Source organism: Histomonas meleagridis (genome assembly GCF_020186115.1).
Source record: "Histomonas meleagridis strain 2922-C6/04-10x chromosome Unknown contig_118, whole genome shotgun sequence".
NCBI lineage: Eukaryota > Parabasalia > Tritrichomonadida > Dientamoebidae > Histomonas > Histomonas meleagridis.
Window position 1 is genome coordinate 246527 of NW_027150758.1, and position 14799 is coordinate 261325.

Here is a 14799-nt window from a genome sequence, read left to right on the forward strand (position 1 = left end):
GGTTAAAATTGTTTCTTTACAAATTTGAGATCCGCTCTTCACAATTTCTCTATCGTCCTTTAATTGTAATCTGTCTGTGGTTAACACATAAAAAAAAGTTGAATTTTATTTTAGCAAATTTAAATTATTTTTTTTAAAGAAAAAATATAATAAATAAATAATATTGGGCAAATTGAAATAATTATTTTTCCATAAGCAAAAAGATAACAAATGAATAATATTCAGCAAATTTAAACAATTTTTTCCATAAGCAAAAAGATAACAAATGAATTTTATTCAGCAAATTTAAACAATTTTTTCCATAAGCAAAAAGATAACAAATGAATTTTATTCAGCAAATTTAAACAATTTTTTCCATAAGCAAAAAGATCATAAATAAATAATATTGGGCAAATTGAAATAATTATTTTTCCATAAGCAAAAAGATCATAAATAAATAATATTGGGCAAATTGAAATAATTATTTTTCCATAAGCAAAAAGATAACAAATGAATTTTATTCAGCAAATTCAAATAATTTTTTCCATAAGCAAAAAGATAACAAATGAATAATATTCGGCAAATTTAAACAATTTTAAAATGATGAATTATTACATATTTATTTATTATCACTCTATTGTTTACACAAACGTTCGACTTCTTTCATAATTTCTTGGTTCCCGAATTTTAATATTTCGGATTTTATTTCTTTCATGTAGGACTTCGGCAATTTTTGCAACTTCTTCAACACCATCAACAATATGAACGGGTCGCTTTGCTTAAACAGCATCATAATTTCATCATCCCTCAACTCGTTCACGTTTAAGTTTTTGTTGATTAAAGTTTTCACCAGATACGTAATGCCTTGTGTTCTTAAAGCCAACATCAATGCGCATTCTCCTTTATTATTTCTATGGTTTGGGTCAATTCCATTATTTAATAATAGCACTGCTTTTTTGATACGTTTTATATCAGAAGAACTCATGTACAATGAAAGAAAGTTATTATGTGGAACATCAAACAGTTCCAATAATGCATTATTACCATTATTCGCGACATGATTAATATCAACACCTTTATCGATGAAATATTTCATAATTTTCTTATCACAATCGTAATTAATTGAAGCAGAATGTATTAATATGTTTCGGCCTTTGGAATCTGTTTTGTTGACAATGTCAATTCCATTTTTAATTAAGAAGTCATATGTCGGTATATGTTCTTTGTTATAAAACCCAAAGAAAATCGGCATATTCTCCTTTAAACTTTGTTGGAAATCTTTCATTCGATAACTTCGGCGATATCTAAATCCGAAAAATGATTTGTTTTTCTTTATGTTCACATCGAAGTTTGCTCCTTTCTTTACAAGTAATTCTAATAAAGGTATACATTTACTTCTTAATGCATTAAATAATACTTCTTCTTGATGATCATTATATTGTATTTTAGCGCCTTTTTCGATAAGTAATTCAATGATTTTTAACATTGTTTCTTGTGTTTCATTTTCTTTTTGTTGTTCTTCATAATATCTATTGTTGAAATAAAATCGATTTGTTATCACTTGAATTGCTTCCACTAATGGGTTATTCGATGAATGGAAATTAATATATCGAAAACCATTTTCAATTAATTTATCTTCGTTTTGATCTTCTTCTTCATTATCATTATCTAATGTTATTCCTTTATCGAATAATAATTTAACACATTCATAAGAACGTGAATCAATTGCATAATTTAAGATTTCTCGTGTATTAAAGTTTTTTTCTGATAATGTTTCCCCATTTTCGATTAATAATTTTATGATTTCGATGTTTCCAGTCTTAAATGCAGTATATAATGGGCTTTTGTTTCGACTTATCTTTAACGCGCCATGTTCAATTAATAATTTAACAAGATCATAGTTCTTACGTTGAATTGGCATATCTAAGATTTGACTGTTTCGATATCTGTATTCGCCAGTGTTCGCATCTAAATTAAGTTTTAATCCTTTGTCGAACAAATATTTGACTAATTCAGCATTACATGATGTGATTGCAGTATTAAGTGCTCCTGTTTCATCTTGTAAAAATTCACTAAATTTATCGCCATATATTTCTTCAAAGATTTTAACTATCTCAAGATTTCCTTGTGAACATGCTTCATTAAATGCAGTGCCTTCATATTTCCTCACTCGGATTTTTGGATCGGCTCCATTCTTAAGTAAATATCGGACAACTTTTGAATGCCCATTTTGAACTGCAGCATATAATGCCGTAACAGATTCTGATGTAATGATATTAATGTCTACTCCTTTCTTAATTAAATATTGGACAACATCTAAATGTCCTGATGATGCAGCTTCAACTAATGGAGTATATTTACGACGGCGATATGTGAATTGCGCGCCGGCTTTAACAAGTTCTTTTATGACTGATAATGAGCCATGTCGTGATGCTAAGATCATAGGTGTACATGAACATCGATTTGGACGATTTTTATCAACGCCTTTTTCTAATAAATAATGGACTATGGCAGCATGGCCGCCTATACATGCATGATGAATAGCACAAAGTCCACTGCCATCTTCGACATTGGGATCAACACCTTTGTTCATCATAAAATCTACTATGTCTAAATGACCATTGGCACATGCCATGTACATTGGGATCTTATATGGACCAGTGATCGAATCATTAAATGATATCCCTTTAGACCAAAAATAATGGACCATCTCTAATTGACCAAATGCACATGCATAATGAATGGGCGTAAGATTGTCACTATCACGTTGAACTGGCCATGTATCATTTGTATCTAAAAGTCGTACAATTTCCATTGAACCTCCTGAAACTGCAAAGTGTTGTGGTATTCGCTGTTGGTAGTCATTAGTTTGATCAGATGCACCACAGTTTAAAAGTAATTGTACACATTTCTCGGCTTTAAAGAAACAAGCAACTGACAATAAAGGTGGGCGGTCTGAAAGTATTGGAAATTGTTGCTTAGATGTTAAAAAAAATCGTGAGTCAACAGAATCTAAAGTGGATATAAAATCAGTTAGCTTCTCTTCGTCATCTTGAAGAATTATATCAATAAATTGGAGGGATTGTGAATCTTCGAGATTGTTTTCTAATGGTTCACCTGATGAAAAATAAAAAGGATGAAAATTGGGAAGTTTTGCTGCATGGTGCATTTCTGCTTAGTTCGTGAACTCACTTTTTAAATCAAAAAAGTGGCATCTTTTTCAGGGCGGTACAAAAAAATGAACTTGTAAGAAAAGTCTTTTAGATCCCATTTTTAAAGTTAATTGCCTTTAAATAACAAGCAAACGCAAAAAAACTTTTATTATTGTAAATGATGTTAAACATATCTCAAAGTAAAAAACGTTGATTTTTGTATCAGAAAATCAACTAAACCTCAATATAAACCTAAAATTGATTTATTCTATAACATTTCTGCACATTCGAAAGTCTCCGTAGTCTAATGGTTAGAATAGGAGTTTAACACGCTCTTGACGGCAGTTCGATCCTGCCCGGAGACAATTTTTTGTTTTTTTTTGTTTGAATATTTAATACAAACAAAACAACATGAAAATATAATAATATATTAGAACACACATTGAAAACAGCCTTTGACGACAAAACATTATAATCCAAAAGATATCACCAGAATCGAAATCGTTTCTTTCTTTTTTCACAATGTTATTCACAACCAAAACAAATCTTTTTCATATAAACACTTTATCATTTATCATTTTTTGACAATTTTGTTCTCATGTTGAGGATTGCAGACGACAGCTTTTCCTGGTCCTGTTCAGTCATTTGCTTTGGGCTCATTTGTTGTTTATTTTCTTTGTACACTGACGGGTCGCTTACGAACTTCTTGAACTTAAATCTCTTTGGGAATATTTCGTCATGAGCTGGTGCGAACACCATTTCCTCATTATAATTTGCGTTTTTCTCATATTTTGCGAACTTTTTAATTAGCTTTTGGTTATCCAGAAACTTTGCGATGCAATAAGGATGTGCGACTTCAGAAGAATTTGGGTCAGCTCCGAAAGAGAGTAATTCGTTCACGATAATTGTTGCACCATAATATGTTGCGTAAGAAAGTGCAGACCAACCAATGTCATCAAGTTGATCAACATCATTAGTATGGAAAGCAACTAAACTTAAAACTATTGGATTACCAACAATTGCTGCAGCATGAATTGGTGCGAATTTATTTGAGTCGAATTTGTTTAATTTTTGTGTACATATATATTTAAATACACTTATTATATCTTGCCGTTGAATAGACTTAAAGATATTAATGTTATTATTCCGATTATTATCATCAATGAATTCCAAGTTTTGATATTTCCGGACAATATAATTATGTCGGTCATAAACAATTGCATTCGGCCCTATTTTATCATTGCCGACTTTAGCTTCTAAGACCGAATTAGCGACGTCATTCCCTATAGCTTCGATTAATGCATGCTGATATGGATCAATAGTATCAAGATGCGTACTTCGTACTCTCGATATCTTTGGTCCAAGGCTCCGATGTTCAGCAACACATTTCGGACATAACGTGACGCCCCAATTTAATGAGCACCATGTCGCATTAGGTGCGCCGCAATCAGCGCATTTGATCTCAGTTTGAAGATTGGAAACATTCTCTTCAATCTCAATGGCGCCTTTGTTGAGCTCTTGATAAATACTGTTTTGGATTACTGTCATCCAATTGTACATCTCCCACATCGTTAACGCTTGAAGAACTATAGTCTTCTTATGAGTGGATATGGAAAAACAATTGTTCCGTCCTAAATTAGACTCGCGTTTGACTGTGCAATTCATTAACGGAATGTTTTTGGTCGTCTTGAAGACGCCTTCAACATTTTTGGAATATGATAAAATGCCATTCGAAATGACAAAAAAAAGTTTGTGCCAGCTCTTGGTGAGGCCTTGGCGCTTACGGAGGAACCCTTGGATGCTGGTGTCTAAAGTGGCTTCATATGGAGCGGTGAGGCGCTCCCAGTAAAGTGGTATTTGTGATGAGACTTCTTGCTTAACTTGCACAGAATGCTTGGAAAACTTTTGTAATTGGGAATTGACTTCATCAATGGTGGCTTTGGTCTCATTTAATTCACCTTCGCGGTTATTTATTTGTTTGAGACATTCTGCAAATGGCTCGGAAACGGATGTAAGATAGGACATGAACATCTGTGGGAGAAGAGATTTAAGTTTGAGCTCAATACCTTCCATATTCATGCAAAACTCAAAAAATGATAATGAAGATAACGTATGTTCTTGGACCATGGCTTGTTCTTTCTCATTCTTCTCTTTGCCTTTGGCACTGGACTTCATGGAGGCATATCGCTCTTCGGCTTCGATGTAGGAAGAATGATGTTTTTGATAATCTTTTTCAAGTGTGGCAAGTTTGATAAGATCTTGTGCTACAAATTGGTTTAATGGATCCGCTATACTCTTAGAAATGATATTGAAATGTGTGGTAAAGGCTGTGTCAACAGCTTGAAAGATTTCACTTAATGGTTTGATGGATTGGTCTGTAGCAATAATTTCCATATTATCAAATGAATTACGTAGCTGCTTGAATTCTTCACACATTTTTTGCCCTAAATCTGCATACAGAGTAAAATGTTGAGATATGGTGGTAAGTTCACTTCCAATTTGTTGAAGATACTCATACCGTTTTTGTTGTTCGATATTAAAAAATGCTTGCGTTTGCATATACTGTAAGGATTCATCGCTGAGCTTGGAAGGTTTCATTTTTCCTTTCCGAATAAAACTGTTATTCGTGCTGAAAAGTTAGGCAAACAATAATTGAATTGATTTTGTTTACTTTACTTCATTTGAAAAGCTTTTCACATGAAAACGGTTTATAAATATTTGAATGGCCAGTTGGCCAATGACATGTTTCTTTACTCGTCGTGTAGAAGAAAAATCATTATAAAATTTTTCATTAAATTTACATAACTTAAAAATTTGAATTATCCCTAACTCGTAAATCGAAGATAGGAAATATTTTTTCTGTTTTTTCGAAAAAATCTGGATCTTCCCTTCCAGGATCAAAACATTATTATTTAATATATCTTAAAAAGAAATAAAGGTATGTCACTTAATATAGTCCTATTAATATTATCCTAATATAGACTTATTATCACCAAATAAATGTGTTTATTGACGAAGGATAAATTCAATTAAAAAAGTGAGTTTTTTCATTGAAAACGTTTTTTTTTAATCACTTTTCAGGTGAAAGAGTTTTTCATTCAAATTTCAATTATACGTATAATCGGGCAAGAACATCTTGGAAAACAACTTTAGAATTCCTTAGACATATATTTACAAAATGAACGTAAGTTTAATATAAAATTTTTAGGACCAATTGTTTAATTTATCATGTTAACATGTTTCATATAAAAAGTTGAAGCATTAAATTGAACTATTACAAATCTCTCATTGAAAGTAATTAATATTACAATCGAAATCCTCAAAGAATTAGGTCATAATACTTTTAATCAAATATTTTGAAAATTATGCTGATGTATATAAAATCAGAATATTAATTTTCATTATGATTGGTCATTCCAGTCAGACTTGGGCAACATTAAAAAAACATAACCAACCTAAAACACTTTTTTTTGCACACCAAAGGTTGAAAGGTGGAAATAGCAATCAAAAAATTTAACGTTGCCCATGTCTGATTCCAGTGAGGTGCAATAAATCGAACAGTTTATGATTTGATTCATATTTTTTATTGATTTCATAAATAATAATGATGATTTTATATATGTTGTGATACCAAAATCAGTTCGATTTTATGAGGATTTGACAAAATTCCTTCTGATCCAACACTAATGTTTTCTGTTTCTTCAAATAATTTACATAATAGTTCGATAAAAATTAAGTAATTATTGTATCTATATGAACAATAATTAGATGAATAATTATATTTCCAAACTGAAGCATGCATATTTAAGTTAACTTAAAAAAAGTTTCCAAATGCTTGATGATGTATCTATAACATATGTGAATGAAAAGAAAGAAGAATACTCATAAATAAAATCTTGAAAAATTAGTATTCAAAAATTCAAACGTGGAGATCCAAAAAATGTTAACTTAAATTTATTTTTAAAAAGATATTTAAAATTATGTTATTTTACAAATTAAGTCTTATGATTCTTCTTCTTTTGATAACAGTTTTGATAATTATGAGCTTGCTACATATTTAGGAAAAGATTTCCGAATTTGCCTGCATCAATGAATATAAAAATCTATTTTTGGATAATAAATTTTATAAAATTTAAATTAAAGCTGAACATATCTATGTAGTTATTTTTTTAATGGTCCTATGCGTTCAAAGCACTTTTACAGTGAACCATCGATGGTTCCAAAAGCATCACGATTCATGTGGGGCACCCCAAATTTTTTATTGTAGGCGAACAATTCGAATAAACTTATTCAAAATAAACCATCGGCCAAAGCACCCGCCTTCAATGAGCGCATATCTTAACAAGCTTTTTGGGTGGTTTTCTGGTGATACACCACCCCCCGAGAAACTAAGTCCTATTCACACAGTGTCAAATTTTCGAATAGCAAAAAATCATTTTGACGATCCTATTACCTTAGAAATAAATTCAAACATCTCAAGGTGCGACGCTGCAGTTCAAACCATTGACAGTAATTCAAAATTTGCTGATGTTTCTATTGGTGAGGATGTCCCAATCAAAAAAGTTTCAATTGAAAAAAATGGAAGGAAAATCAGACCCGGAAAAGTAGATAGAATTTTTACTAAAAAAATGAAAGACAAAATTGAAGCAGAAGAAAATGAAACCAGTGCATCATTTCTTAATTCAATACAAAAAACAAATACACTCTCTTTTGGTACATCACCTACCACGCCTCTTGACAAGCAAACAACCGAAGCACCCAAAACATCTACACAATCGTTTGACTTTTCGAATTCAAATAATTTACAATTTGGTATGACAAAAATGGGCGAAACCAATTCCAACGAAACACCAAAACCAGCTGATGAAAAATCTGCATTTGGTTCGTTTAATTTTGGTGTAGGCTCAAGCAATTCATTAAGCACATCACTCCAACCGCCACAAACCGAAAATGCGACCGATAAAACCGAAACCACAGCCGACAAAGTCGAAGACGCCGCCAAACCCACAACAGAGACAAAACCAAACATAGGATTCGGACTTGGTATTACTCCTTTAACAGGTAGCAACGATGGGAACAAGGAAACCAAAGATGGTTCAACATTGGCATCCTTTAACTTTCCAACACAAAATGAAACAAAGAAAGAAACAGACGTCAAGCCAACGACCGAGCTTGGGAGCTTTTCGTTTACACCCAAAGCAACTGATACAACTACTAATGATAAATCAGCAGCTTCAACTGAATCTAAAACAGAAGAAACAAAACCAGCAAAAGACAAGCCGGCACCGCAAGCAGAGGCCAAGCCATCTTCATTTCTCTCCACTAATACACCAGCGCTCTCATTTGGCACCAACCAACCAGCAACTGACAACAAAGCACCAGCGTTTTCATTTGGCACCAGCCAATCAGCAACTGACAGCAAAGCACCAGCGCTTTCATTTGGCACCAACCAATCAGCAACTGACAGCAAAGCACCAGCGCTTTCAACTGGTTCTCCTCAAACAACACCTGACAAGGCATCCACATCTTCTCTCCCATCACCACCAGCGTTTTCATTTGGTTCCAACCAACCAGCAGCTGACAACAAAGCACTTGCGTTCTCCATGCCGAAAGCGCCTAAGCCATCAACAGAGCCGCAGCCGGGCTCAACATTTGGTGGTTCATCGGCATCAACTAAACCATCTGAAAGCCCACTGTCCAGCGCTGTTGGCACAGCGACAGAGCCAGCAACTCAGACATTATTTGGAAGCAATTCATCCACCACTAACGCATCCACAGAAGCGCCAGCAAAAACACCTACAACAGATTCTCAGCCAACTTCAGTTCCTCAGATTGCTACAATCACGACGCATCCTTCAAATGAACAAGTTGCAACGACAGAAGCAAATAATGAAAAAGCAACTGAACAAACTACAGCGCCCAATGCAAATGCAAATGATAAACAAGAAAAAGTCACCAATGGTTGGGCGACTGGTAGTGGATGGGGAATTCCACCGCAAGGAGACACCAATTGGGGTGTAGGTGCCACAACTATGTCATGGTCAACTTCTGCAGCTTCTAGCAGCGAAAATTCCTGGAAAACCAGTGCACAAAGCCCATCATCAGGATGGGGCTCTGGCGCCTCATGGGGCCTTCCTGGATGGCATTAGTGCCTAATATTCTCATTATTTATTCAATAAAACATAATAAGATTAGAAATGAAAAACTACAAATTTATGACAATGTGATGTAACTTATGATCGTTTTCGACAAAATTCGAAATGAAAAGAAGAAAATTAACATAGAAAAAAGAATCGGTGTAAAAAATGATTGCTTTTAAGAATGAATGATGATCATTATAAATAATTTGCTTGTTTTGGTCGAGATACAAATAAAAGAAACTAAAAGGTTAAAAAAAGAGAAGTTGTTTTTGTGCCAAAATTTGCATTGTTTCAATTGAAAATTCAAAGATGTAAAAGTGTCATATGTCCCAAGACCCATTTGCAGTTGATCTTCCAACAGATCCAACGCTAGGTCCACCAGAAAACGAGTTTGAGGTTCATATTCGCATTCAACAACGAAATGGTAGAAAATGTGTAACTCTTGTACAAGGATTACCACCAAAATTAAACATGAAAAAAGTAACTCAATACTTCAAGAGGAACTTTTGCTGTAACGGGACAATTGTGGCTGATAATGAAGGAAAGAAAGTTCTCCAATTAACTGGAGATCAACGAAAGAATGTCGCTGACTTCCTCGTTAACGAAAAAATATGTAACAAAGGCCAAGTGAAAATTCATGGGGTTTTATAAACAACACATTAATGGTTTTAAAATAGGTAATCAAGAGAATCATTTTCACCTCACTTTTGACAAAGTTGCTTGCAGTTTGTTCATTTCACATTTCAGTAACTTCAAGTAACCGTTTTGGGAGCATTCTTGGAGCTCATCATTAAGTGAATCTAAAACTTCGCTAATATGTTGATCCAATAGTTCGTTCGATTTTTGTAGTTTTTGAAGCTCTTCGTTTAATTGTAGATTATAATTTTCTTCGATTATCATTTGTTCAACTAAATCATTATCATCATGAACATTATTACTTCTTTCTTCAAGCTCCGCAAGAACCATTTGTTTAACTCGTTCACCTGTTCCATTACCAGGATCATCTTCACCAAGAAGTGATTTGAACTTCCTTTGAATAACTTGTTTTCTTTGGAGCGTTGAATTTAGATTTTGCTTGTCTTTTGTGAACTTGTCTTTTGATTTTGCAATTTTTGCTAGTAAAATTGATCTCTCATTCATCCAATTTGATGTGCTCATAACACTTTTTAATTGTCTTTCTTGTCTTGACTTATTAACTTGATATTGATGAAGGAGTTTGGTGTACTTCTTTTGAAGATTTTTCTCAAGATTTTGTGATGATTTTAATTCATCCTGCTTCTTTTTAAGTTTTGACCTAAGCTTTTCAACATACCCTTCATCATATTGCTTAAGTGATTTTGTTATGGCAATTTCCTCATCTTGAAGTTCATTACATTGATCGATCAGTTCCTGAAGTTCTTCTTCTTTATTATCAAGTAATGTTTGTAATTCCATTATTTCGCTATTAAGTTGGGCAATTTGTGTTTTATCTCTATCTCTATTTTCTGTTTCCAATTTAATTTGATTTTTTATTTTGTTGATTGTTTGAATTGAAACATTCATTCGATGTTTTGCCTCATGCGGTATTTCTTGAAAACTCTTTAGTTCAGACAATAAGGCAGATTCTTCCATTTCCAATTGATTAAGAACATCAAAAAAACATGGTTCTTTAGATTCAAGGCTTTCATCCTCTTCATCAGGCAGTGATGTTGCATGCAACTCATTTAAATGAAATTCTAAATCTAGATATTCTTTTTCATAATTTTCTTTTTGAACTTCCAAAGATGAAATTTGTTTTTTTGTATTTTTGATATCTTCCTTTATAAAGCGTAACTTTCGTTCATTAATTTGCGCATCCCATTCTTCTGATTTGCTCATTTATTTTTTATCAGACGTTAATTTGGCTCCATTGTACGTTTAAATTACGCGCAACTTTGTGTATAATAAACAAAGCTAAAATCAAAAATATATAAACCAAAAGCATTGTTTCTAAAATGCATTTAATGCACTTGGTTAATGTTGTAAGTCTTAGCTAATCTCAATTTTCAATTTAAATATTTCTAAAATTTTTGAAATTCTTTTACAAATTTCTCATTCTAACCTCTATAAGGAATAGACTTGATAAAAACAACTCAATTTACAAAAAGATATCTTATAATCGGATTCAAATCACTTAATGGTTTTATTTTTTAACCTTTAGATTTTTTTGAGTCATTTGATGATAAATTTTGTATTTAAGGAATATGATTTTATGCTAATCTCATGCACTAAAATCATTTCTTCCCAAAAATCGTACATGGTCAGACGGTTGCTTAAAGCAAATTATGAGAAGAAGAACAAATGATGGAGAACTTGACCCTCGACCTGGTGGTAACATGCCAGAACTCCCAATTGAAGAGAGATCAAAAGCAAGTATATTTGTTGGTCGAATCATTAGAACAATCGTTGTTGTAGCTCTTTTCCTTTATGTTTGCAAAATCACACATTTTCGACAAAAAGTTCTGTACGATGTTAGAATTAATAGGAATTTCCTCAAAATGTTTTATATGTTTACAGCAATATACATTGGTTGTTATTTGTACATGTTTTTCAAGATGTCTGTTTTCCGAAGACCAAAAATACCTGTCGAAAAGTGGGATGCCATCATGCCGATTCCTTTCTATGCTATGACCATTTGTCTTGTTTTAATGGTGATATGTTTCATATTTGCAATGTGGCGAACTTTCCAACTAATGACATTCGTTATTGGTGCCCTTGGATTCCTTTCTGTTGTTTTTGTCATACAATGGATTCCAATTTAAATTTATATAAATTTATATTATATTTGAATTTTCACAACAAGAAGCTATTCATTTACTAAACAAATTATTTTTTTATGTTGTTGTATGTTTAGTTAATTTTTCTTGACAAGTGACTTGTAAAGAATTTCATGATCATACTCATGTGCATTTTCAGGATCATAAACGGTTGGTGATGTTTTATGCTGTACATACTTCATTGAGTTGAAGAATGCGCGTCCTACTACATTTTCTTTGAAAATTGATAACATGACAGAGTCAAGTTTTTGCTTTAACGTAATTAATTCGACAGCCTGCAAAAGGAATCTTCCAAGTCCTTTCCTGAAATACTTTGGTTCAATCTGAATATCATAAATAAATGAAGATGCTTCTCCATTTTCAAGTTCAAAACGAAAGTGGATGAATCCGATAGGTTCTTTGTTTGAAAAAGCAATTAAAAATCTTGCTGATTCATGTATAAGTTCGCCCTCTTTTGAATCAGGATTCCATCCCCATGTATTTTCATATATGGTTTTCATATTTGTTTCAATAAGCTTAAGAGCCCATTCTAAAATGCCTTCAGGAAATTTATTGAATGCAGCAATTTCTGCATTTATTCCATTTTTATTAAATTCTTTGAACATTGGAACAAGTGTCAAAAGATCTTCAATTTGTTCGCAATCCTTGATCAATTGACGCTTTCGGTTAAGCATTTCCGTTTCTTTTTTGCGTTCTTCCTTTCTGGCCTTTGCTTTGGTGGACATTTGAACTTGACGGCAAAAGTCGGTCAAATATTTAATGGAACACTGAACGTTTATTTTATCAACTTGCTTTGAACCACTTTCGAACCAAAACAAGCTATTAACACGATGCTTCAATTCCACTAAAAAGTAGAAATAAAATTGCAAAGAAAATTAAAAAAAAATCAATTAATTTTACTTATTTAACCAAATTGTTGTAGCTTACTCTTCATTTGTTGGATGTCTACACCAGTAATTGAGGCGAGCTCTTGAATTTGTGAGCCTTGGTCAGCTTTGAAGAATTTGATGTGTGGAATAGAGTTAATTCCAAAATGATTTGTTAAGTCACGGCATTCATCGATATTTATTTTTAGAAATTGTACCTTTGGGTTTTCAGCAGCTATTGCTGGTAAATTGTCTCCAAGACGATTACATGGAGGACACCATGTTGCAAAGAAATCAACAACAACAAGGCATCCAGCCTCAGCAATTTGTCGGTTCAAGTCTTCGAGCTTTCCGTTGAATGGCATTAAGTTATTGGGGTTTTCAACCATTGTGTGCAAAAATTTGCAAATACTTTAAACGGTTTCTAAATGAACATAGATATTGAAAGAAAGAAAATGACAACAGTAATTGAGATAAAATAAAGTGACATCAAATACCCTTTCTAAAAACAATCGTTAGAACAAAAATAATTATTCCGAAATTTTGTTATTCACAATAAAATTGAGGCAATACAAAACTTTATTTAAAATCAGCAACAAATTTCGATCCTATTTTGGATTTTTCAAAAGATCATTGATTGAATCGAGGAGCTCTTGTGCCCTTAACTGAATTTCTATTTTAATATCCGCACCAGTTGTCTTCAAAAGAACACCATAATCTGCTTTTTCTGCAGATTCAACTTTGTTTAATTCGATAACTTTTTTTGTTTCACAAAACTTACTTCTAGAAAGAAGTTCTCTTTTCTCTTTCGAAATAAGTATCATATCATTAAACAAAATGAGTTCAGTTGATTTTTCTTTTGGTTGGAATCTTGAAATAATTCTTCGGTCATCATTAAGAAGTTTTGGGCAATTACGAATTGTACGTTCGAGATCAATAAGTTGTCCTCTCCGATTTGCTTCCGCAATGCTTTTGTCTGCAATTTGTGCTTCTCGTTGTAACTTTTTGATTGCATCTTCGAGCGGTTTATGATCGACGTGGAATTCGGGAGTCGCCTTAAGCACTTCGCGAAGAAGAAGAACATATTTTGGCATGCGCTGAACGGGCGCAACCACTAGGGAAGAAAATGGGAGATTTTCACTTTCAATTTGATCGAGTTCTTTGATAAAAGCCTTATTTTCAAGGCTTAATTGATGAAATATTCCAGATATGTTGAGATAGTTGGAAATGTAGGGAATAAAAACTGGAATGAGATCAAGTTTTTGATTGAATATATTGCCAATTTCAGCTTTCTTAGCACCACGAGATACTTCTTCTTCAAAGACTTTGACAGCAATTTTGCTTGTGGTTGATAGTTTAATTAATGGTCCAAAATAACTTTGATTTTGTTTTTCTGTTAAATATTTGGAAAGAAGAGGTTGGTAAACTTCTAAAATGATGCTTATATATTTTTGATATGAATACTCACTACTAACAATTTCATCAATTGCATATTGGCGGCGACGCAACATCTTAGGATCAAACTCTGGTTCAGGTATTTTGAAAGCACCACCCTTGGATTCTTTAGTAAGATGTTTTGGACGTGGGAACTTTAGAACAACATATAATATGTATACATATACATGAAATACTATGGAAATAATATATTTGGATATAGATTCTGCAATTCCGCAAAGCATATTGGTTACAAAGTGCAGGGTTCCAGAAAGAAAATCAGCGCTAGAATCGAATTCGCTCTGGCTCATCTGAACGATAGAAGTTTTCAATAACAGGAAACCGTTTATAAACGGATTGAAAAAGTGCGTTCACCACAGAAAATTTCAATGAAGTAACTGCGCAACTTCTCACTTTTGACAAAATTTAATTA

At 32.8% G+C, this 14799-nt stretch overlaps 7 protein-coding genes across 7 annotated transcripts; 1 reads left to right on the forward strand and 6 right to left on the reverse strand.

Annotated features, from left to right (window-relative positions):
* Window positions 1–613: 613 nt before the first annotated feature.
* On the reverse strand, window positions 614–3148 carry GO595_000911 (serine/threonine-protein phosphatase 6 regulatory ankyrin repeat subunit A-like; the record flags this gene model as incomplete). The annotated part of the gene is made up of 1 exon (XM_067922768.1): window positions 614–3148. One exon carries the CDS (start codon window positions 3146–3148, stop codon window positions 614–616), a length of 2535 nt encoding a protein of 844 aa, XP_067778854.1.
* A 550-nt stretch (window positions 3149–3698) lies between these two features.
* GO595_000912 (ARF GAP-like zinc finger-containing protein) lies at window positions 3699–5729 on the reverse strand (the record flags this gene model as incomplete). The annotated part of the gene is made up of 1 exon (XM_067922779.1): window positions 3699–5729. The coding sequence occupies one exon, from the start codon at window positions 5727–5729 to the stop codon at window positions 3699–3701; it is 2031 nt and encodes a 676-aa protein (XP_067778855.1).
* A 1727-nt stretch (window positions 5730–7456) lies between these two features.
* On the forward strand, window positions 7457–9280 carry GO595_000913 (uncharacterized protein; the record flags this gene model as incomplete). Its single annotated transcript, XM_067922790.1, has 1 exon — window positions 7457–9280. The coding sequence occupies one exon, from the start codon at window positions 7457–7459 to the stop codon at window positions 9278–9280; it is 1824 nt and encodes a 607-aa protein (XP_067778856.1).
* Window positions 9281–9967: 687 nt separating this feature from the next.
* GO595_000914 (uncharacterized protein) lies at window positions 9968–10882 on the reverse strand (the record flags this gene model as incomplete). The annotated part of the gene is made up of 1 exon (XM_067922801.1): window positions 9968–10882. The coding sequence occupies one exon, from the start codon at window positions 10880–10882 to the stop codon at window positions 9968–9970; it is 915 nt and encodes a 304-aa protein (XP_067778857.1).
* Window positions 10883–12143: 1261 nt separating this feature from the next.
* GO595_000915 (N-alpha-acetyltransferase 40) lies at window positions 12144–12791 on the reverse strand (the record flags this gene model as incomplete). The annotated part of the gene is made up of 1 exon (XM_067922812.1): window positions 12144–12791. One exon carries the CDS (start codon window positions 12789–12791, stop codon window positions 12144–12146), a length of 648 nt encoding a protein of 215 aa, XP_067778858.1.
* Window positions 12792–12970: 179 nt separating this feature from the next.
* On the reverse strand, window positions 12971–13297 carry GO595_000916 (Thioredoxin family protein; the record flags this gene model as incomplete). The annotated part of the gene is made up of 1 exon (XM_067922823.1): window positions 12971–13297. One exon carries the CDS (start codon window positions 13295–13297, stop codon window positions 12971–12973), a length of 327 nt encoding a protein of 108 aa, XP_067778859.1.
* Window positions 13298–13540: 243 nt separating this feature from the next.
* On the reverse strand, window positions 13541–14611 carry GO595_000917 (RhoGEF domain containing protein; the record flags this gene model as incomplete). Its single annotated transcript, XM_067922834.1, has 1 exon — window positions 13541–14611. The coding sequence occupies one exon, from the start codon at window positions 14609–14611 to the stop codon at window positions 13541–13543; it is 1071 nt and encodes a 356-aa protein (XP_067778860.1).
* Between the last annotated feature and the right edge of the window lie 188 nt (window positions 14612–14799).